Consider the following 23,671-nt stretch of genomic DNA (forward strand, 5'->3'; position numbering starts at 1 on the left):
CATTATTTGTAATAGTCAATCAAATTATTCAGCCACAGAAAAGAAGGAAGTACTGATTGATACATGCTACAGCATGGATGAACCTTGAAAACATTATAGAAAGGGAAAGAAGACAAACACAAGAAACACATATTGTATGGTTTGACTTGTATGAAATGTCCAGAATAGGCAAATCTATAGACAGAAAGTAGATTAGTGGTTGGTTGCCAGGGGCTTGGAATAGGGGAATTAGATGTGACTGCTAATGGCCAGGAGATTTCTTTGATGGTGATAAAACTGCTCCAGGGGTGTCTGGGTACCTCAGTCAGTTAGGTGTCTGACTCTGGATTTCACCTCACAGTCATGAGATCACACCCAGTGTGGAGCCTGCTTAAGACCGTCTCTCTCTCTCTCTCTCTCTCTCTCTCTCTCTCTCTCTCTCTCTCTCCCTCGGCCCCTCTCCCCTGCTCGTGTGCTCTCTCTCTCAAAAAAAAAAAAAGTTCTAAAATTAGATGGTGATGATGGTTGTATAACTCTGTAAATATATTATAGATCACTGAAGTGTACACTTTAGAAGGATAAATTTTATGGTACATGGATTATATTTCAAAAAAGCTGTTTTTAAAAAATTTTAATTCAGTACAAAATCTTATTGGCACTTAGCATCCACAAGTAGTTAAGTTTAATGGAAAATATAATCAAATTAATTGCTTAGTGATACACAACTTATGAGTAGGGTGATAGTGACTGGTACTCGCCCAACCAGTATCCATCCTCTGTTCTTGGTAACAAAACTGGTTTTATCCAGGGTGGCACTGTGTTCAGCAAAATGACCATTTCCCCTCACATCCTGGGCTTCAAAGAGTAGCCACTGAGATATAAGTGGAAGTTACCAAGTTGGACTCTGGGGAAATTTCTTGGAGGGAGAAGTGACTTGGTTGAAAGAAGCATCTCTCTGTCCCTTGCCCTTTTCCTCTTCTCCTTGCCTGAAATGTGGGTGTGATGACTGGAACTTTAGCAGCCAACTTGTGATCCTCAGAGTAGAAGCCACACACAAAGAATGGAGGAGCAGAGAAATAAAACCCAAGGTAGATTGCTATCATTGTTGCTTTAAATATTATACTTTAAATAGATTTAAAAATAAGAAAAAAAAGTCAGGGGCACCTGGGTGGCTCAGTCAGTTAAGCGGCCGACTTGGCTCAGGTCATGATCTACAGGTTCATGAGTTTAAGCCCCACACCAGGCTCTGTGCTGACAGCTCAGAGCCCGGAGCCTGCTTCGGATTCTGTCTCTCTCTCTCTCTCTCTCTCTCTCTCTCTCTCTCTCTCTCTCTCCCTCCCCCACTCATGCTCTGTCTCTCTCTGTCTCTCAAATAAATGAATAAACATTAGAAAAAAATTTTCTAATAAAAATAAAAATATGAAAAAAATATTTTCCCATATGTTTACCAATTACAGGGCTTTTCATTCCTTTATGTAGATCCAAATTTCTGTTTGGTACCAGTTTCATTCTTCCTGACTTCCTTTATCATCTTTTAATAGTGAGGATCTGCTAATGATAAATTCTTTTAGTTTCAGTATGTTTAAGAAGGTGTTTTACCTTTGCTTTTGAAATGTATTTCCACTGAGGATTCTAAGTTTTTATTTTAGTACTTTAAAAACGTTGTTCCACCATCTTCTCATTTGCATTGTTTCTGAAAAGAAGTCATTATTATTTTTGTTCCTCTGTATATAATGTGTCTCCCCTTCTGTCTGCCTTTAAGGTATTTTTAGGAACTTGATTTTTATATGTCATAGTGTAGTTTTATGTTTCTTGGGTTCATGTAGGTTGAGCTTCTTGATTCAGAATTTTTCATCCATTATTTCTTCAAGTATTTTTTTGTTTCTCCCACTCTCTCTCCTCTTTTTTGGGGACTTGTATATCAAACCACTTGAAGTTGTCCCACGGTTCACTAATGTTCTTTTCACTTATTTTCTCCATGTGCTTTGTTTTGGATAGTTTCTATTGTTGCCCCTTCAAGTTCACTAATACTTTCTTTTACAGTGTCTAATCTACTTCCATCCAGTGGAATTTTTGCCTTAGGTATTGTGTTTTTCATCTCTAGAAGTTTGATTTAGATCTTTTTTTTATATCTACCAGTGGTATGCTGATAAACCACCTCTCCAAAATTAAAACAAAAACAAAAACACCTGATTTGTAGCATTTGCCAATTCTATGTATAAATACTTCCATCATAGCCAATTTGAAGTTATTGATGGTTTAACAACTGGCTTGCAAAATTTGTGGTTATTTAACAATGGGCTCTCACAAGATGACAGGAGTAAGTTGTACCCCAGCCTTAATCCTTCCTCTAATTTTTTGAATCTACAGAATAGAGTTACAATTACTGCTTTAATGTTTGTATCTAGTAATTCTACCATCTGCCTCATTACTGCATCTGTTTCTACTTATTATTTTGTACTTTTTATGACTCATATTTTCCTATTCATTTGCATGCCTGCTAATTTTTTATTACACATGACAGAAGTGTATATTTTACCTTATTAGGTGCTGTATATTTTTGTATTCCTATAAATATTTTTTGTTCTAGAGCAGTTATTACTTGGAAATAGCTTAACCTTTTATAACTTGCTTTTAGGCTTTGCTACAGAGTACCAGAGCAGCCTTTAGTTTAAAGGAAAATTTCCCTGCTACTAAGGCCTCTACTTGATGTCCTGTGAATTATGAAGTTTTTCCACTCTGGCTGTGACAAACATGAAAGGGGTTGTTTCCTCTGCTCCTTCAAGAGTTTTCCTTCCCCATATCCACAGGAATATATAAACAGAGAGACCCAGTGTCCCTGATGAGTTTGTGGAGCTGGCATAATCCCCAAATTTAAGAACATATGACACACAATAGTACATTATGCATCCTAATATAATTAAAAATTGATATAGAAAGGATTGCAAAACTACATATTTTCTAAAAGCATCTGTTTAATATAATCCCATTGCATCAAATTCAAAATGATCACGGTGACACTTTTTTTAAAAATCCAAACAGAACTGGATCTGATTAAAATTCTAATTTTTTTCTTTTGGTGTTTTTGAAACACATAATAATTAAATATATATAGCTGGGGTATTATTATTATTATTTTATTATTATTATTTCTAGAACACTATATGTAGTTTGAAAGAAAGAAAATCTCTGCTTTCCAGTGTTTGATCTGAGGATATGAAACATCAGAATATTCAGATTCTATCCATCTTTCCCAAAGTCTCCTGAATGATAGGATATACAGGATTATACAGAATTTCTAATTACTCAGTGTCTGCCTGTGGATCAATGTATTCAGGCTGTTTATTTCTGTTCTTCTTGCTTCATTACTGTAGCCAATAAAGAAAGCAAATGGCAAGATAAGTTATAATCCTCTCATTGTTGGGGAACGAAGATATGACTGGCAGTTGACCTGCTGACTTGGAGGTGATTAGAGGCTCCTCAGCCCCTCCTCAGCAAGTGGAATGTGAGCTCCACTTGCCTTTCCTGCTCCCAGAGGCTGATCCAAGGACATGGCCTTGAGATAGTGATGGGTGTTCAGAACCCCCGCACAGCGTACATGACTGGACTCTGTTGAGGCCAATACATACATTTTAAGATGTGGAGTGCAGGGGCAGGGATGCTTTCATCTTGTTGCTACCCAAGACAAGCCTTGTATGTAAGTTTCTTCTGCTTATAAAAACCTACCAACCTGCCTCTTTCTTCAGTCTCTCCCTCCCCTCTGCATATGGGGGTCAGTTTCAAACTGCATCTGGGAAGCTCCCAAGAGGGTTGCTAACCAATATTCAGTTTACTACTTGTTGCTAGCTTTGACTGTGACAGAAGCCACAAAAAAATGCTGGCAAAACAGATTTAGAGATTATTAGCACATTTGATTTAGCTGCTCATGAAATCCTTTTATCCTTCCCTCAAATTCAGGGACCCAACCTGGAACAAGTAAAATGCAAGGTCTGAAGTATGAAGCATTGAATTTGCCTTGTAGCTGTGTTTAATGGCAAAATACCACAAGAATTACTCCCTCATAATGTAGAACTTATACTCACTAATTCACTGAAAAATGTGAAAAAGGAAAGAATAAAACAAAAGCCACCTAACAGCTTCACAGCTCAGATACAACTTTAATGTTGAAGTCTTTTGTAAGCGTATAAACTTTTTACTCAATTGAGATCATACCAAAACTTTGTTTTATTCCCTTACAAGGTCCTATTTCAGATTTGCTTTTTGGGTTTTTAAAAAATATTTCATGTTTTTATTTAAATTTTAGTTAACATATAGTGTATATTAGTTTCAGGAGTAGAATTTAGCAATTCATCACTTATATATAACACCCAGCATTCATCCCAACAAATGCCCTCCTTAATACCCATCCCCAATTTGGCTCTTCCCCCCACCCACCTCCGCTCCAGCAACCCTCAGTTTGTTCTCTACGGTTAAGAGTCTCTTATGGGTTGCCTCCCTCTATGTTCTTTCCCCTATGTTCATCCATTTTGTTTCTTAAATTCCACATGAGTAAAATCACATGGTATTTGTCTTTCTCTGACTGACTTATTTCACTTAGCATAGTACAGTCTAGCTCCATCCACATTGTTGCAAATGGAAAGATTCTTTCTGGTGGCTGAGTAATGTTCCATGATATCTATATCTTACATCTTTACCTAGTTGATGGACATTTGGGTTCTTTGCATAATTTGGCTATTGTTGATAATGCTGCTATAAACACAGGGTGCATGTGCCCTTTCAAATCAGTATTTTTATATCCTTTGGATAAATACCAAGTAATGGAATTGCTGCATTGTAGGGTGGCTCTATTTTTAACTTTTTGAGAAAACTCCATACTGTTTTCCAGAGTGGCTGCACCAATTTGCATTCCCACTAACAGGACAAAAATGTTCCCCTTTCTCTGCATCCTTTACAATATCTTTTGTGTCCTGTGTTGTAAATTTCCAGATTTGTTTCAAAGTAAAAATTGTTTGAGCCCAATGCATTCTTTTCAAACAGGTAATGAACAGACAAGTTCCTTTTCACTTGCATGTGAATATCCACTACTTTTTCCAACAGGTCAGGCCACCCAGACTGTGCAGGATTTATGGTACCCAAGGGTATCACATTAAAAGAAGCACTATTTGCATTGTAGGAACTAGTTTTGTATATTACGATAATTTTAGGCATATGGCAGAAAATATTTTCCTTAAAAAATTACTATGACAATTAGAAGTAAACTCTTTTGAAGAAAGAACCATTTATCTAATTCACATATATTGCCTATATGGTGACTCTGCCAAAACCATAAATAAGCAAGAGTGATATTTATTCCCCCCCCAAAAAAAAATGAGTCAAATTTGTCTTATTAGGAAAAATTGTTATTGGATCCAAAACCCATGCACCACCTTGAGCATTAATGACATAAAGAAAATATTAACTAAGAGCCAAATACCCTCACTAGTTTTTCTTTTTAAAAAATAGAAGACTTTCGGGGCACCTGGGTAGCCCAGTTGATTAAGCATTTCACTCTTGATTTTGGCTCGGATCATGATCTCAAAGTTGTGAGATCGAACCCTGTGTCAGGCTACACACACAGCGTGGAGCCTGCTTGATATTCTCTCTCTCCTTCTCTCTTCCTACCCCATTTGTGCATGTGTGTGCTCTCTCTCGCAAAAAATAAAAATAAAAATAAATTTTAAAAATTAAAAAAAAAGAAATAGAAGACTTTCTATTATACTTCTTTTTTGGAAAAAAATTGAATATAGAAACTGCAGTAAATAATTAAAGTTTATAGTTTGTTATAGGCACTTATAGTCAAGAGTTTCAGAAAAGGGAGCAGGGAAAAAATGAGGTGAATAAAACAATTGGGAAATACAAATGGCCGAAAGAGAAAGACAAGTAAAGGAAAAATAGAAAAAAAGACTGTACTTAGAAAATAGAGAAAAGGAGCGCCTGGGTGGCTCAGTCGGTTAAGTGTCCAGCTTCGGCTCAGGTCATGATCTCAAGGTTCATGAGTTCAAGTCCAGCGTCGGGCTCTGTGCTGACAGCTTGGAGCGGGGAGCCTCCTTTGAATTCTGTGTCCCCCTCTCTCTCTGGCCCTCCACTGCTTGTGCTCTGTCTCTCTCTCCCTCTCAAGAAAATAGAGAGAGAGAAAGAAAAGAGGACAGGATCAGACTCTTCGAGAAATATGACAATTTAGTGTATTCCCACCTTAAAAATCGATGTTCTCCCAATAGCAGGTGTAAATGGGTGTAAAATTGGGAATATCACTTATCGGATTGGTTGGAGGTTTCCAGTTCCAATCATAAGGCAATATATTTCCATTAAATATAACCAATACCTTAAAATTGGTTAGGAAAATATTTCTTCGTCAAAAACTGAAACCAGAGCACCTAACCATTTCATGTTTTTTACCGCTGTGTTAATAAAACATGACAACAGGGGGATATTTCCAAGTGAAATCATCTTTTACCAAATAAGAGGGGAAGTACTGAAGGTCCCCAAACCCTCTTGGGAATAAGCTATTACTTTTTTTTTAAGTTTATTTATTTTGAGAGAGAGAGAGAGAGCATGCAAGCAGGAGAGGGTCAGGCTCCACACTGTCCATGCAGAACCCGATGCTGGGGCTCCATCTCACGATTCAGAAGGTCCTGAGCCAAAACGAAGAGTCAGATACTTAACCAACTGAGCCACCCAGGTGCCCTAGGACTAAGCTATTATTGAACATGTTTGCCAAACTATGATCTTACTCATAGTAAGATCTTTTAAATAAACTACACACCCTTCCACTACCTGCTTACCGTTAGCTGGTCCAAAAGGGAGGCAGTTCTAACAACAGACAGTAAGGCCTCAGAAGAGTTTCACTGGGGGTTTGGCAGAGTTTCTACCTTGAGGGTTAGAATTCAGTGGAATGGAATAAGAATGCTAATTTTTATCACCTTCTAGAAAGGTTACTTTTCCTCTTGAAAAAAATCCTTTGAGATTACAATTGGTGTATTTATCCCAGATCTTGGATTGCCTTATTTGCATTGCATCTTTCAAGTCCATCAATGCCCCATCGCCAAGAAAAATAGCATAAATATCTACTTGCCAGATGCACATTTTGTGCAAAAAACAAAAACAAAACAAGATCCAAAGAAAAACAATTTATCCTCGTATCTTCAATGCAAATTGACAATAAATTTCATAAAGATTTTTTTTAAATGTAAAAGAGAGAAATAAATCTGACATACCAATAGTTTTCAGTGAATTCACAGAAAAAATAGGATCTGTAATGCCAAGGGTCATGCTAAAGAGTAGGCAAGATTGCAAATCCCATGACTCTTCATTGAATTTCAGAACGACATATCCAATTACGATGAATGCCACAACAAAGCTTATTAATCCTGTTAGGAAGACCTGTGAAACCAATTCATAACACAGTATTAGATTTAACATTTAAAGATGGCATGACTACATTTACTTAGGTAAGAATCAGACCTTGGTTATGCATTTTGTATAGTTACTCTAAAAAATAACTTTGAAAGGTATTCAGGGTTACCTGCCTCAAAGAAACCATCCCTTCCAAACAAAAGAGATTCTATCTTACTGTTACAAGAACAATTCACTAATCTTTCTTGTTGTCATTCTGGCTTAATAGTTCCCAACATCAAAATGTTCTTAAAATGGAATGCAAATGTTTCCTGCTTCTGTGTAAAACATTTCCTGGTTTCCTTGGTGTTGATCTGCAGGGCTCCAGGCAGAAAGAGAGGTAAAAACAAAGGGCAAAAACCACATGCCAGCTGATTTGGCCCTCTTATTAAGGGCTTTCTAGAAGCCTCATTCAACAAACTTTTGTGCACATTTCATTAGCCACACTATTTTCTGAGGCTACATAGCTACCACCTGCTGAGAAACAGAATATTTCACACTGGCCCACCACTATACCAAGCAAAATCTAGTAAGTTTCTGTTAATGAGAGAAAGAGAGAATGCATATCAGATGGGCAATTAGCAGTGTCTGCCTCAGAAATAGAAACAATGTAAAACTCTTAAACAAGAAGAAGGAATTAAAGAATAACGAAAACCGACTCAACTTGATTGAGAAGGCTGAAGGAGAAGCAAAGGTGAAGCATGGCAAATGCAAAGTACAAAACTACATGTGAGAAATAAACCCAAATCGATTTCTTTTGATTTTTTAACTTATTTTTAATTCACATGCAGTGAAATTCATTCTTTTGATGTGGAGTTATAGGTGTCTTGACAGATGCATGCAGTCATGTGACCATGACCACAATTAAGAAACAGAACAGATCCATCACCTTAAAAAAAAAAAAAAATTGTCCTTAGGCTCCTCCTTTGTACTTAATTTCTTTCCCTATCCCCAGTGCCTGGCAACAAATGATCTGTTCTCCAAACATACTCTTTTGGCTTTGCTAGAAGGAAGGTCTATGAATGGAATTATACAATAGGTAGCCTTTTGAGTCTGGTTTCCCTCTCTTGGCTAAGACATTTGAAATTCTATGTTGTGTCTATTAAAGCTCTGTTCCTTTTTCGTTGCTGGGTGGTATTCTATGGTAAGATGTATCACAATGTACTCATTCATTCACTAGCTGAGGAACATTTGAGTTCTTTCTAGACTTTTCAGATTATGAAAAAGGCTGCTACAAAGATTCACACAGAGGTTTTAGTGTAAACATAAGCTTTCATTTCACTTCAGTAAATACACAGAAGTAGAATTACTGGGTCATATGGCAAGTGTATGTTTAACTCCGTAAGAAACTCCCAAACCATTCTCCAAAGCGGCTGTACCATTTTGCATTTTCATGCATTCTCACCAGCACTTGCTATTATCAGGCTTGTTATTGTTTCTGCTGTTGCCATTCTAATAGGTATGTAGTGGTACCTCACTGTGGTTTTAATTTGTATTTCTCCAATGGCTTAACAGTGTGGAACATATTTCCAAACACTGTTTTCCATCCAATCTTCCTTGGTGCCTCAAATCTGTTAAAATATTTTGCCCTTCTAAATCTATTTTTAATCACAATAAATATTAAGCTAGTTTTTAATTTTTTTTAAATATTTATTATTGAGAGAGAGAGACAGAGACAGAGTGCAAGTGGGGGAGGGGCAGAGAAAGTGGGAGACACAGAATCCAAAGCAGGCTCTAGGCTCTGAAGCCGGACACCAGCTTGAACCCACAAACTTTGAGATCATGACCTGAGCCAAGGTCAGACACCAACTGACTGAGTCACCCGGGTGCCTGGTAAAACAGCAGAGATTCTCAACATGGATAAAATAACAAAATCTAAGTATATATTATCAAAAAAAATCTAGACATAAGGACATCAAAATCTTGTAAGTGGAAGAATGGGAAAATTATATCAGGAAAATACTAAGCAAAAGAAAGCTGGTATAACTACAGTAATACCAGATGAAAGTGATGTAAGGCAAAGAGCATTATTTAGGATAAAAGGGTAGCTAAATAATGGGAAAAAATTAACTAGGAAAATAATAATACTTGTAGGCACTTAATAACAGAGTTTCTACTTACATAAAGTAAAAACCAGCAGAATTGCAAGCAGAAATTGATAAATCCATAGTTATAATGGAAGCTTGTTATATTAAATTGAAAAACAACACTGGCAAAGATATAGAAACCAGACTTCATAATAAACAAAATAATCTACTGAACTAATTTAGACCCCTGCACTCAACAATGGGAGAATGTATATTCTTGTAAAGCAAAGAACATTTTGGAAAAGTGAGGTACTAGGCCACAAAGCACATCTCCACAAACCACAAGAGTTGATATACAAAACACACTCTCTAGTCATAATGTGATAAAAGAAATAACGATAAAAGACCATATTTGGAAATTTTAAAATAACTTCTAAGTAATTAATGGGTTAAAAACAAATAATCCAATTAAAAATGGGCAGAGGACCTGAATAGATTTTTTTCCAAAGAAGACACATTGATGGCTTATAACAGACACATGAAAAGACAACATAACAAGTCACCAGGGAAATGCAGATCAAAACCAAAATAAGCTATCACCTCACACCTGTCCCGAATGGCAAGTATCAAAAAGGCAAGAAATGGTTAAGTGTTCACAAGGATGTAGAGAAGAGGGAACCCTATTGTGCTGTTGGTAGGAATGGAAATTGGTGCAGCCACTGTGGAAAACAGTATGGAGATTCCTCAAAAAACTAAAACTAGAAGTACCATAAGATCCAGTAATCCCACTTCTAGGTATTTATCCAAAGAAAACAAAACACTAATTCAAAAAGATATATGCATCCCTCCTTACTGCAGCATTATTTATAAGAGCCAAGATATGCAAGCAACCTAAATGTCCATCGATAGATAAGTTGGATAAAGAAGATGTGGCATTTATATAGAGACACAGCCATAAAACAATGAAATCTTGCCATTTGCAACAACATGGATGCACCTATTACACTAAGTGAAATTAGTCAGTCAGAAAAAGACAAATACCATATGATTTCATTTATGTGTGGAATCTAAAAAACAAAGTAAATAAATAAATAAACAAAAACCAGAAATAGACTCAATAACACAGAGAACAAACAGAGGATTACCAGAGGGCTGGAGGATGTGGGCAAAATAGCCGAAGGGGCCAAAGAGGTACAAACTTTCAGTTATAAAATAAGTGACAGGGATAAAAGTACAGCATAAGGAAGATAGTCATTAATATTGTAATAACTTTGTAGAATGACAGATGGTAACTACACTCATCATGGTGAGCATTTCATATGTATGTGATTGTTAACTCACTATGATATACTGAAATTAATATAATATTGTATGTCAACTACACTTCAATAACAAATAAATAAACAAACAAGTAAAATTCGTCCACACATGAAGGAAAAAAAAATCAACAGGTCAAAGAAAAAAGTATAGTAAAAATTTTAGATAGGTTTGGGATGATAATGAAAACACTAAAAATCAAAACACGTGGGTGAAGCTAAAAGAGTAGTCATAGAAAAATTTTAAACCTTAGATGTACAAAATACAAAAAAAAAAAGAAACCTAAAAATCAATCAACTAATGTCTGCCTCAAGATGTTAGAAAAAGTACAGAATAAAACCAAACAAAATAAAATATTCTTTGAAAGAAAAAATAAACTTGTCTGGAAGCATGATTAAGAAGAAAGAGAAAGCCACAAATAAAACAATTTTAGCAGTGAAAGCAGGCAAATCTACAGATATAGTGGAGATGAAGAATTCAGGTTCTGCCATTTATCAGCCTTGTTTGTGACCTCTAAGCCACGATTTGTTGATACATAAAATGGAAATATTTACTCAGTGCCTTATCACACTGGTCACTCAGCAAATACAGATTCCTTCTCCCTTCTCTTCAATTCCCTTTACTTAGTGGTTCCACAGAAGAAGGAGGGTAGAACTAAAAATGTGAGATTTGTGAATTATTAATCTTCTTTATAGACAAAACATATTTTCTGCTAACATAAACAAGACTGACCATAATTTGTTTTAAGGTGTGTTCTTACCTGCCAAAGCATATTCTTGAGTATATAAAAGTCCACATCCAAAGCAGCCATAAATATAATTATAGGTGAAAAATAACAATAAAGTGAAAAGCTTGGTGTTTTCAGAAGAGGGTAGACAATTTCGTGCACCTAAACTAACAAAGATAAATACGAAATTAGCTGGCTGCCATTTTTAGGTATTAGAAATTGGAATTAGGTAATTTGAGGTATTAGAAATTGATGCTATATCAATCAGTATAAGTTTTAGTATATTCCAATATGCAACTAATGAGAGATTATCTACAAGGTCAGTTTTGAGGGTCTTGTAGGTTTCACGATCTGTCCAGATGAGTTATATGTACAGTCCACTGTTCATCAGAGAATTGTGTGAGTTTGGGCTACACAAACACTGCTTGTGGTAAGTACTGTAATCCGTGTTTTCAAAAGTGATACCCCTGCCCCTAGTGATCCCTGAGAGCATTTTAGATGTTCACAAGTATTTTTTATTTGACACTAGATGTTTATTCTAATTGGCGTTAAGACAGAAAAGAGAACCTTGCACAGTACTTGTGATTTCACAAACATTTGCTTAGGATTTTAAAGTCCTTCGGTGAGGGACACCTGGGTGGTTCATTTGGTCAAGCATCTGACTCTTGATCTCACAGTTCATGAGACTGAGCCCTGCATTGGGCTCTGTGCAGAGCCTGCTTGGGATTCTCTCTCTCCCTCTCTCTCTGTCCCTCCCCGACTCATTCACACTCTCTCACTCTCACTCTCTCTCAAAAGTAAACATTAAAAAAGAAATGTTCGGGGCTCCTGGGTGGCTCATTCGGTTAAGTGTCTGACTTCGGCTCAGGTCATGATCTCGCAGTTTGTGAGTTCAGGCCCCACGATGGGCTCTATGCTGACAGCTCAAAGCCTGGAGACTGCTTCAGATTCTGTGTCTCCCTCTTTCTCTGCCCCACTAGTGCTCTGTGTGTCTCTCTCTCAAAAATAAATAAACATTAAAAAAAATAAAAAGAAATGCTCTTGCCTTAAAAAAAAATAAAATCCTTTAGTGAGTCAAGTAGAGAAAAATAATACATAGATAATAGCACATATTGTGAATATAAGGCATAAATCATGAAGGTTGTACACAGATGAATGGAAGAGATAGCAACAATGATTGAAAACTGGAAATATTCCCTTCTAAAAAGTTTTTGGCTCAACTAATAGTTTAATCTCCATTACTTAACCTCTCTGTGCCTCAGTTTCCTCATCTGTAAAATGGGATACAGTACCTACTTCCACTGGGTTTCTGTGAAGACCAATGAATTAACTCAAGAATTGATGATAAGTTGAGCACAGCATAACACATAGAGAAGTTGAATCACTACGTTGTACACCTGAAACTAAGGTAACATTGTGTGTCAACCATAAATTTTTAAAATTAAACAGCTCCATATTTCACTGGAAAAAAAGAAATATTACTATTTCTTACTAATTCTACTATTTCTATAACTTATTACTAAGTTAATAAATTAATAAACACAAAGCACTTAAAAGAGACCCTGGCACATAGCAAACACTCAAAAGACGTTAGTAGTAATGGTGGTGTTTAGAAGAATAACAGGAGGTTTTTACAATCCTAGAGAGGTACAAGCATCATCTCTATTTTTTAAAAATAAAAGAATGAGTGGAGCCAAATCGTAACTGATCACACTGCTATGCACTTGAAGTCAAGAGTTAATAAATAAAATTTTTCTTGTATCTGTATTATATACTACATGACACATTTTGCATTTAATCTGGCAGTCAGAAAAGAGTAACCATGCTTCGTTATGACAGTAACAGCTGCCTTTTATAACTAGAGGCTCCACAGGTATTGAAGACTATTCCACAGATGAAACCAGTATACAGAGAGGGGAAGGAAACAGGAGTAAGGCTCCAAAGGCAGACGATGAAGAACCCAAGAATGCAGTCGAATTTTCCTTACTTCCATACAAGCATTTTATCTTCTGCTTCTCTAATATGTCTCTTATACTGTATGGTTTTTCATTTTCAAAATTTTTAATGGCAGATGAATTCTTTTCAGGAGCTGTTCACATTTTTTTAAAATTCCATACATTCAGGGATAGCGTTGAGAGTGGACCTTGATTTTGGTTTCTGTTCTTTCACTTACTAATTTATTGTACATACATTACCTGAACAAAACTGTGAGCCAGTTGTCCTATCATAAATCCTGACACAGAAAGAATTATCAAAACAATGACTTCAGAATTCCTTAGACAGGTCTTCAAAAATCCTGAAGAAATACATGTATGTGTTATTTATACAAAATGTATAGTTTCAAAACAATTTAATATCCTCTTTCTCTAGGTATTTAATTTCAAACTTCCCGAGTGTCAGGGTGCCTGGGTGGCTCAGTCGGTTGTGACCAACTTTGGTTCGGGTCATGATCTTGCAGTTCATTAGTTCAAGCCCCACATCGGGCTCTGTGCTGACAGCTCAGAGCCTGCAGCCTGCTTCGAATTCATCTCCCTCTCTCTCTCTCTGGCCCTCCCTTGCTCATGCTGTGTGTGTGTGTGTGTGTGTGTGTGTGTGTGTGTGTGTGTGTGTATGTCTCAAAAATAAACACTAAAAAATTTTTTTAATAAATAAACTTCCTGAGTATCATATCGCTATGAATAAATAATTGATAGCTGTTACAAATGCTGTCTCTTTAAGACATACAAAATGAAGCATCTCTCACAGGTAAATTTGGAAAATACTGAAATTCCAGCAACCTCCCATTTGCCCACCCAGTGGCCCATTATGATCACTGTACAGGTATCTTATCTGTGGGTCTGATGATGAGAAATTATGAAAAGCCAAACTTCATATCAACCTATTACACCTTTTATTAGTACTCATCCTAAACTACAGCAATATATATTCTATAGTTTTCCTAAAAGCCAGAAATACTTTTTAAAAATTTTTTTTTTTAACGTTTATTTATTCTTGAGACAGAGAGAGACAGAGCATGAACGGGGGAGGAGCAGAGAGAGAGGGAGACACAGAATGGGAAACAGGCTCCAGGCTCTGAGCCATCAGCCCAGAGCCCGACGCGGGGCTCGAACTCACGGACCGCGAGATCGTGACCTGGCTGAAGTTGGACGCTTAACCAACTGCGCCACCCAGGCGCCCCTAAAGCCAGAAATACTTTTAACTGAGCTCTAACTATGGAGAAAACTGGCTTCACCAGACAAGTAACAGAAGACATGTGTTATTCTCTGCCTACATGTATTATCTTGCCTTGAAGCTTTCTCCTCTGTCCAAGATTATTCAGTTCTCATCTCCAGAAGGAATATATAGACTATAATCCAATTAATTTATGCCTAGGGAAAGATTCTGGCATCCCATTCACTGCCTTCCAGCTACAGGTCATGACAAGTTGGTAGATATTAATTGAATACTTCTTTTGCATAGGGCTAAAGAAATGTTTTTTGAACCATTTCTGTAATGCCCTTTATTGCTAGAGCACTTGTCCCTATGTAATCATCAAGGATCTGGAGCTGGTGAAATTCATGGTCACCAGCCCTCTTAGTACGACAGGAGACCAATGTCATTAGTGTGTGTTTTAAAGATTCACCCCAGAAAAGGCAATTTTGCTCCCTGATATGATAGGTAAAATTGAAGAAGTTTTTATGAATGTTTGCTTCATTATTTCTTTATACTCTTCCTAATTCAAGAAAGGATTTTAAAACAGGTGACCTTTTTTCCCAAAGAAAAAAATGTTAAAGGGGACTAGACGCTTTTCTCCAATCACTAGTGTTGAATTGTGGGATAAAGTACCTGTGTTTTTTAATATGGTATTTTATCTGCATGAATATCATTAACCATACCTATCGAATTCTTTAAAAATTTTTATTTTAAGTTTATGTATTTTTAGAGAGGGAGAGAGCATGTGCATGTGTTGGGGAGGGGCAGAGAGAGAAGGAGAGAATCCCAACCAGGCTCCGAACTGTCAGCGTGGAGGCTCAAAATCATGACCAGTGAGATCATGACCTGAGCTGAAATCAAGAAGCGGACACTTAAGGGACTGAGCCACCCAGGCGCCCCATACGTATTGAATTCTTAATTATCATTTAAGAGGCCTTTCCTTGTGAAGTCTCTCCTAATTGCCCACTAGGGTGTGGGGTGGATGGCATCCTCCCGGAAGTAAAATCACTTCAAAAGCCATGATAGAATGGACAGAAGTGATGACTTCAAGTATGCAAATTGTGAAACGTATGTGTGGGTCTTATTTGCCCCAGTCGTCGTCCCCTCATCCCAGATTTATTGGTCAGGTTAAGCCTGGCAGGCAGGCAGCATGAGGCTCTCCTCCACGTTACCAGAGATTCTAGACCACAACTTTACAGTTAAACTAACCACATTGTATTGTAATTATTGTTTGCCTGTCTCCCCCATGAGGGAACTATTTCCACTTCTGCCTACCATTCTGCTGTGCTCAGCAAATGTCACCGAAGGAAGGGACACAGTATAGATGCTACTTATAATTAAAGGAAACTAGACTGTCAGCATTCACTCACATCTTACAATTTCATTGGACTTCTTCTTTATGGAAGTTGTGATCACTTTCTACACTAAGAAAGGTTCAGAGGGCAGAGGAAAGATGAGATTTAGAAATTACTTCTTACCTCCCAGGACAATCGTGAAACACACAAGCATTGTGAAATGCCCATTTACAATAGTGTAGCCAGCTGTCTTGCCGCAGAGTAATTCTGTCCTGCTGCTGTTATCTTCTCTTTGCACCCAGAAGAAAGAGTTCATTTTTGACACTGCTTTTTCATTCCTAACTTGATGAATTCAGATGTGAGTTACTACTTTCACTACCACAGACTAACCTGTTACAAGATGCAAAAAGAAGAAAATGAGACTTGCCAAGTTCCAGCACATCCACATTCTTCCTACCTAAGATTGTACCACACTCAGGTCTCAGCACATTTCTTCTTGCCACAGGGCACACATTGATACTGTCTGTTCTACCTCTTGCTCCAAGAATGTTTCAAATTGTTAATGTTTATTTATTTTTGAGAGAAAGAGACAGAGCGTGAGCGGGGGAGGGGCAGAGAGCAAGGGAGACACAGAATCTGAAGCAGGCTCCAGGCTCTGAGCTGTCAGCACAGAGCCCGATGCGGGGTTCAAACTCCCAAACCAACCACGAGATCATGACCTGAGCTGAAGTCGGACACTTCACCAACTGAGCCACCCAGGCACCCCATCCAAGAACGTTTTATAGGAACACTAACAGCAGTGTGTTTCTTCCTCACACTTCTACACATGCATGGAGGCGTGACTCCATTGATTTCTGCACTTAACCATCATATGATCTAGTGATGTATTTGCCTTCCACATTGGACAGTGAGTTTCTCAAGGGCCAGGGCTGAATATTATTTTTCTTACACACAGTACAAGGCACATAATAGGCTCTCTATAATATTTGATGAACCGAACTTTTTGAGGGGGAGCTCTTCCTCCATGGGTATAAATCATTCTGAAATTCCCCTTTACTATTTCAATCCCACATCCCCTTTTTCCTCTCTTGGGCCCTTCCAAATCCAAAATGGTTTCCCATTTTGGGAGGTCAATGTTGAGTCACACCGATAAGGTGGGGCAGGGGAGGAGGGTAAATAACCTAAAAACAAAGGAAAAGACTAAATTTTAGGTTTTATCATATGGTGCCTTTAAGTGAATTAGAAAAAGTCCCCCTTCCTGATGACAGGGCACATGGTTTGTGCAGGGATTTCAGCCCCAGTACCTACCCTCAGCTCGTGCCCTTGTGTAGAACATAGCCTGCACAAATTTATTTCGTGGTCCTGAGAAGGACTCATTCTGTTTTATTTTTCCTTGCAGTTAACCTTAACCTAAAAATTCCTAGAGGTTCCTGAAGTATCCCCAATAATATTTAGAGTTAATCTTTGGTTCTTTGTTTTGCACCTGTCTATAAGCCATATTCTGATGTGAAGCAGAAATGAGATTCAAAGTGCTGCATCTTCAAATCACTTCACATGTCCCTCAAATAACCCTCCACATCCCTGGCATTCTCACATCCTGCTATCCCCACCTGTCATTACAGCACTGCTCTCAAATCAAGTTCTCCAAGCTACCAAGACCAGAGATACCATCTTTCAAGACTAAGCTGGTTCAGAGTGGAAATCAAGATGAAGGCTCTTGAAAATCACAAAGATTTTCTCAGCTCTGCGTCTGTTTGCCAAGGACAGTACTGCCAACTGATATCACACTGAAAGCCATTTCCATACCTAATTCCCATTGGTTGCTTGCCAACTTACTTTCATTCTGATTGGCTACATATACCATCCCCCACTCCCAATCCAGAAGCAGCTAAGTGATCCAGTTCCAGAGAAGCTTGCATTTCTTAATGCTCAAGCTGTGTCTATACCCACAACTGTTTTAACTGATTTTCTTTGCCTGCCATGGTCATACACCATGTAGACAGAACCTCCTCCTACATGTTTTTAAATATATATTCTTGTTTTTCTTTCTCCAGCCCTAATCCTCTTTAACACTGCCTGGTCTCCCTTCTGATTTTTTCATTTATCCTTTTCCATTTTCTCTTTTTCTACCTATCCTTCCTTTTCAATGGGAATTTCTCACTTTTGGTACTTAATTTGAAGAAACAATATTACTCTTCATAGGAGGACAAATGTATCCCAAATTATGCGATGCCAAGCTTAATAGATTTTTGCCTCAAATATAATCACTAAAAACAAATACAGTATACATTTAAACAAATAAACATTATTCATCAATTTGTAGTTTATTTCCAAGGAAGTTACTTGTGACAATGAAATTCTACTCTCTCATTCCTTTGTCATTCCAATCTAATCCTCTCCCCCAGGGCATCATGGATACCGCCACAGCAGTGAGATTACTAAATTTGTCATCCATTTTCTCCATCACTACATATCAAAGAAGCTTTGACAAATGAAAGTCTCAATTTCTACTTGAAACTTTAAAGAGTTTTAGTCAACAGTTCTATGTCTGGCCCTGATTGCAGCAACCACCATTGGTTGCTGCCCATAAACCATTCTCCAAAATATTTGCATTTTGTTGTTGTCTGGTATGGTTCTTTTAAACCACTCAGCCCATAAATTCCAAGGACCATGTTTTTTTGTTCGTTTTTTTTAAATTGTCTTATTACAAGGTCTGAGAGACCCATTCCTTTCTCTTTCCCATGCCCTTACTTAAGTCTCCTAGTTACCAAGTTTACTACCATTTCTCCCATTTTCATCTTTGTGTTATCTATACCACTTGTTGCCTTGAATTCTCTCAACTGCTTCATATAATTTTGAGTAACATCCTTCCACCTTCCATCTAGTTCCTATCCTGCTGTCCCCTCAGGCTCACTTGGGTCACCTAGACCCTACAGGTAAGTCTCATGAAGCTTTACATTTCAAAATTCAGTTTCTCCATGGTTTTTAGAAAAATCCTCATACCTCAAGAATACTTGGACAAAATTCATAGTTGGCTCTAGGTTACACATAGTTCCTCTAGTGATCGCACATAACTAAAATACAGAGATGATCAAATTCCTTTACATTACAATCTTTCCCATAGAGCTTTAAAGAAAAGCAATAATAGGGGCGCCTGGGCGGCTCGGTTGAGCGTCTGACTCTTGATTTCGGCTCAGGTCATGATCTCACGGCCATGAGATGGAGCCCGCACAAGGTGCTGCACTGACAGCACAGAGCCTGCTTGAGATTCTCTTTCTCCCTCTTTTTTTCTCCACCCCCCCCCCCCATGCTTGTGTACATGCACATTCGTTTGGTCTCTTTCTCTCTAAAAATAATTTTTTTTTTAATTTAAAAAAGAAAAAAAAAAAGAAAAGCAATAATAAATCTGTGTGTCACCATTTTTGGCAGAGCCAGCTGAGTAGACTGTGACAGCTTTAGGAGTTGAGGGCTGAGGGGCTGCCCAGGATGTTCTCCCCCAACCCCATATTCTGATAATAGATTATATTATCAGAATCCTTTCTCTTTCCCATATTCTGATAATAGATTATAGTATCTGACTGAGACAAGGTTGGTTAGTCATAATGCATCCCCCTAATACAATGATTGGTTCAGGGATGGGCATGGGACTCAGGACCATTTAGATGGTTCCTCAGCTTGGTATATATCACTGTCGAGACAGAGAGAGCTGTTCTCTTTGCATTTGGTTTCTAGCTATGACAATGATTGCCTAGAGCAGCTGGAGGTCATCCTCCCAGATGCACTGAGAAAGTCCACCTCAAGTCGGAGCAGTTCCAGAAGGTGCCACCTTAGATATCTCTGAGGTCTTATGACCTCACAATCCTGCCTGGGATTTTATCTTTTCTCAGAATCCATTTCTTATTTTGAGACCTTTTGCCTTCTAGAAAGGCTGGGAGTGAGAAACACTTTTATTTTTAAACTCAGTGGGTACTGGCTCCATTATATTTCTTCTAAATTTCATTTGAAAACTGAACTGTTCCTTTTTGGCTCATCTCTCTCCTCTCATGTTGTAGCAGAAGCAGCCAGGTGGCCCTTGAACACTATCTAGAAAAATCCTTAGCAAGACCATTGAGTTCATTACTTAGACAACAGTGTGGTCAAATTTACCACCATCACATAACAAGGGCCTCTCTTCTCCAGTTTCTAATAACATTTTCTTCCCCTTCCTATAAACTCCCACTAATAACCTCCCAGAGACCTTTAAAGATTCTGCAGACTTTCACGAACACTCTCCTCTAGGTCCTCTGGGGTTCCAAAAAGGCAATATCACATATTTTAGGTACTTCTGGTACTTAATTTGAAGAAACAATATTACTCTTCATAGGAGGTCAAATGTATCCCAATTATGCGATGCCAAACTTAATAGATTTTTGCCTCAAATACAATCACTAAAAACAAATATAGTATAAATTAAAAAAAATGAACATTATTCATCAATTTGTAGTTTATTTTCAAGGAAGTTATCTTGTGACAATGAAATTCTACTCTCTCATTCCTTTGTCATTCCAATCTAATCCTCTCCCCCAGGAGAGGGGTTTGTTATGTCATTTTCTCGCTTCCACAGTCTAAAATGTGTATGTTATACATTACTGCATAACAAAGAGACACAAAACTTAGTAGGTTAAAACAACAACAATCATTTATTTAGCTGACATCTACAATTTTAGCAGGACTCAACAGAGGAGGCTCCATACTGCATTGGCTGTGGTGGCTTGATTGAAGGATCTGCTTCCGAGATGGCTCACTAGCAGTGACTGTTAGCTGAAGCTCAGACAGGGCTGTGGGTTAGGGCCTCAGTTTCTGTCCATATGGGTCTCTCCACACAGACTGGTTTCCAAGACTGAGCATCTCAAATGAACTAGCTGGAAACTGCATCACCTTTTATGATCTATGGAAATCACATAGTATTACTTCCACAATAAGCACAGGCCTGCCCAGATTCAAGAGGAGATAGTAGAGATCCACCTCTCTATGTGAGGAATGTCACGATTACATTGTAAGAAGAGCATGTAGGACAGGAGATGGGGCCAACTTGGAAAATACAATGTATCACATTTTAGATTAGAAAAAATCAGACTGTATTGTCAGCCCTTTATAATTTGGGGCATCATGTTCACCTTAATAGCATTCTGCCTGCTTCAGCTCAGTCTAGAGCAGTTCTCAAAGGCTGGACCATAGACCAGTGGTGATTCATGACAAAAGTTCCATCATACGTGGCATAATGAGAAAAATATAACAGTTCATAATAAAGCTTAATTTATTCAATTTAAAGGACAGAACCTAACAATGAAATCACACCTTCCCTTCTTTTCTGATGTTAAAATTTTCTCTCTTATTAAATAACAGTGATAGCAGATAGTAATTGTTTTCTTAATGATGTCATATCAATCTCCTCCATTTTTTCACATTTTTCCAATTAAACTACAGAAGTCTCAGGAACCACTGTCTAGCGTTTATCATAGCACTGAATTTAGCCTTTACTTGACCCCTTTCTAAATAATTTAATTTACTAGTCTGCACATTGAAATTGTAATTACTCTACGGGTGTTCAGAAGAAGTCCTGCACCTACCTGTGTAGCAGCTCAAACTCAAAGCATATGGGCATTTGAACTCTCCTATGAATAAATGTATAATTCAATGCAACAACAGATCACAAGAAGTACTATATCTCTCTAAACTCAGATCCTCACATCAGCAGAATCTTTGACACGGGATCCAGGAATCCTTTGGTAATCACCAGGTTCACATGCCTAAAAACTAGTACAGCATTCAAGATGAAGGTCAGAAAACAGAGGAGAAACTAGATACACAGTCATGACGTTGTACGTGTGTGGGGCCGGAGAAGCGGGAGTCGCAACAGGGCACCAGCACAAAGAAGGTAATGGAGAGAAGGGTTCAGGAGTCATTTTTAGAAAGAACTCTATGAATAAGGTAGCACCAAAAGAGAATTCATTCAACTGTTATTTACTAACTTACTACCTTATGGGCTCTTGAGGTATGAAGAAAAACATGACAAATCCCCTACCGTCAAAAAGCTCATAATCCGCAAGGGAAGACAAATATGTGAACAATTAAATAGAATATATATGTGGCTATTAGCACTACAGATACTCCAGAGGAGGAGGGATTAGTTCTTCCTAACACTGGGGATAAAAAAGGTCACAGGGTGAAGAATTATAGACTGCTTTGCCAAAGGTCAGAATAGGCTTTTTTTTTTTTTCCATCTTTATTGAGGCATAACTGACATAGAAACTTGTAAGACAGACTGACTTTTGAGAAGTTTCCATTGCTGGAGGCAAGATGAAGAATAGGAATTGGCATCTTAGTTCAGGCTGCTATAACAAAAGACCATAGCTGGCTACTTTATAAACAACAAACATTTATTTCTTACAGTTCTGGAGGCTGGGAAGTCCAAGATTATGGTGCCAGAAGATTCAGTGTCTGGTGAGAGCCTACCTCCTATACGGCTCATTTTGCTGTAACCTCACATGGGTGCTAAGGGCAAGGGAACTGTCTGGAGGTCTCTTTTATAAGAACCTAATCCCATTCAAGAGGGTTCTGCCCTCATAACCTAATCACCTCCTAAAGGCTCCACCTCCTAATACTGTCACTTTGAGCATTAGATTTTAACATGTGAATTTGCAGAGGGGAGGAGTGGGGGCATGACATACAACACATTCAGACCACAGCAGCTGGTAAAGGAGTTAGAAAAGCAGTAAAGGAACCACAATGACATAAGGGTGCCAGTCAAGGAGTTTTAAAAAGACAGCGTTACTACATACATCAAAAGCTTCAAGAAGTTGGAAGAGAAGAACTAAAAGGTGAATAAAGGAGAGAGAGGTTTATTTTATATTAAGGATCTCCAGAACTGTCTCAGTTTTATCTACAAATCTTTGAAGTAAGATTCAGGAATCATCCCCCTAATCATCAGGACCACATTGCCTGGAAGGTAACGACATACTCAAGATCAAGGCTCAGAAAATACGGTAGAAACAATAAAAATGGCAACTAGCCTTGTCCCAAATTACTGCAGTCCTTAAAGGTAACAGACTTCTCATAATGTACAATAGTAAGAGAGCAGAGCCAACACAGATAGACCTCCTTCCTTGTAGAACTCCACAAACACCCATTGGATCTACCAGAGGGAGTGAGAGTTATTGCCCTATTCTTTTGCTTAAGGCAAAAATGGAATGGAATTGCTAAAATGGAATTGCTCATGCATAAAAAAGATCTCAAAACTTAAAAATCTGTGACACAAATTTAAAGTGTTATCTCAAAACCGTAGTTGAGAAAGTGTCAACTGATGAGCAATTACTGAATTGCTTTTTTCTTTTCCATCCCCTCTATAATGAAAAACTAGCTTTTAGTGTAGGACAAAAAAGAAAAGGTCTTAAGAACAACACATAAATGTGTTCTTTTTTTTTAACATGTTGTTTCTATAAAAATTTTCAGGAAAATCAGAGTAGTAGAAGGTTTGGGGGCTTTTAGATAAACTAGGGGAAAAAAAGACATTCCAAACCACTAATATGAAACCAAACCAACACTGATATTTAAAACATAAAAAATAGGGGGTGCCTGGGTGGCTCAGTCGGTTAAGCATCCAACTTCGGCTCAGGTCGTGATCTCACAGTTGGTGAGTTCGAGCCCCACGTCAGGCTCTGTGC

The 23,671-nt window shown here is 37.9% G+C and overlaps 2 protein-coding genes across 14 annotated transcripts in view; both read right to left on the reverse strand.

Moving 5' to 3' along the window:
• The window catches only part of SLC9C2 (solute carrier family 9 member C2 (putative)), an 86,772-nt gene extending 68,673 nt beyond the window's left edge, over positions 1-18,099 (reverse strand). Inside the window, exons 1-5 of one of the 8 annotated variants that reach the window (XM_045048622.1) lie at positions 17,579-18,089; positions 16,152-16,358; positions 13,677-13,777; positions 11,515-11,643; positions 7,233-7,398 (exon numbers count right to left, since the gene is read on the reverse strand). In XM_045048622.1, the coding sequence (XP_044904557.1) occupies positions 7,233-7,398; positions 11,515-11,643; positions 13,677-13,777; positions 16,152-16,284 (529 nt within the window). In that variant the 5' untranslated portion in view covers positions 16,285-16,358; positions 17,579-18,089. Of the gene's footprint in view, positions 1-7,232; positions 7,399-11,514; positions 11,649-13,676; positions 13,778-16,151; positions 16,359-17,578 lie in introns of those variants that run through there. The other 7 variants (XM_019821631.3, XM_045048625.1, XM_045048626.1 and 4 more) reach the window with 7 other exon arrangements.
• A 2,525-nt stretch (positions 18,100-20,624) lies between these two features.
• Positions 20,625-23,671, reverse strand: part of ANKRD45 (ankyrin repeat domain 45) — a 47,729-nt gene continuing 44,682 nt past the window's right edge. For all 6 annotated transcript variants that reach the window (XM_011290879.4, XM_045048826.1, XM_045048828.1 and 3 more), the window contains one exon: positions 20,625-20,895. Coding sequence is in view for 1 of the 6 variants with exons in the window: in XM_045048827.1 (XP_044904762.1) it covers positions 20,882-20,895 (14 nt within the window). In the remaining 5 variants the exon portion in view is untranslated. The remainder of the gene's footprint in view (positions 20,896-23,671) is intronic.

Source organism: Felis catus, chromosome F1 (assembly GCF_018350175.1).
Source record: "Felis catus isolate Fca126 chromosome F1, F.catus_Fca126_mat1.0, whole genome shotgun sequence".
Taxonomy (NCBI): domain Eukaryota; kingdom Metazoa; phylum Chordata; class Mammalia; order Carnivora; family Felidae; genus Felis; species Felis catus.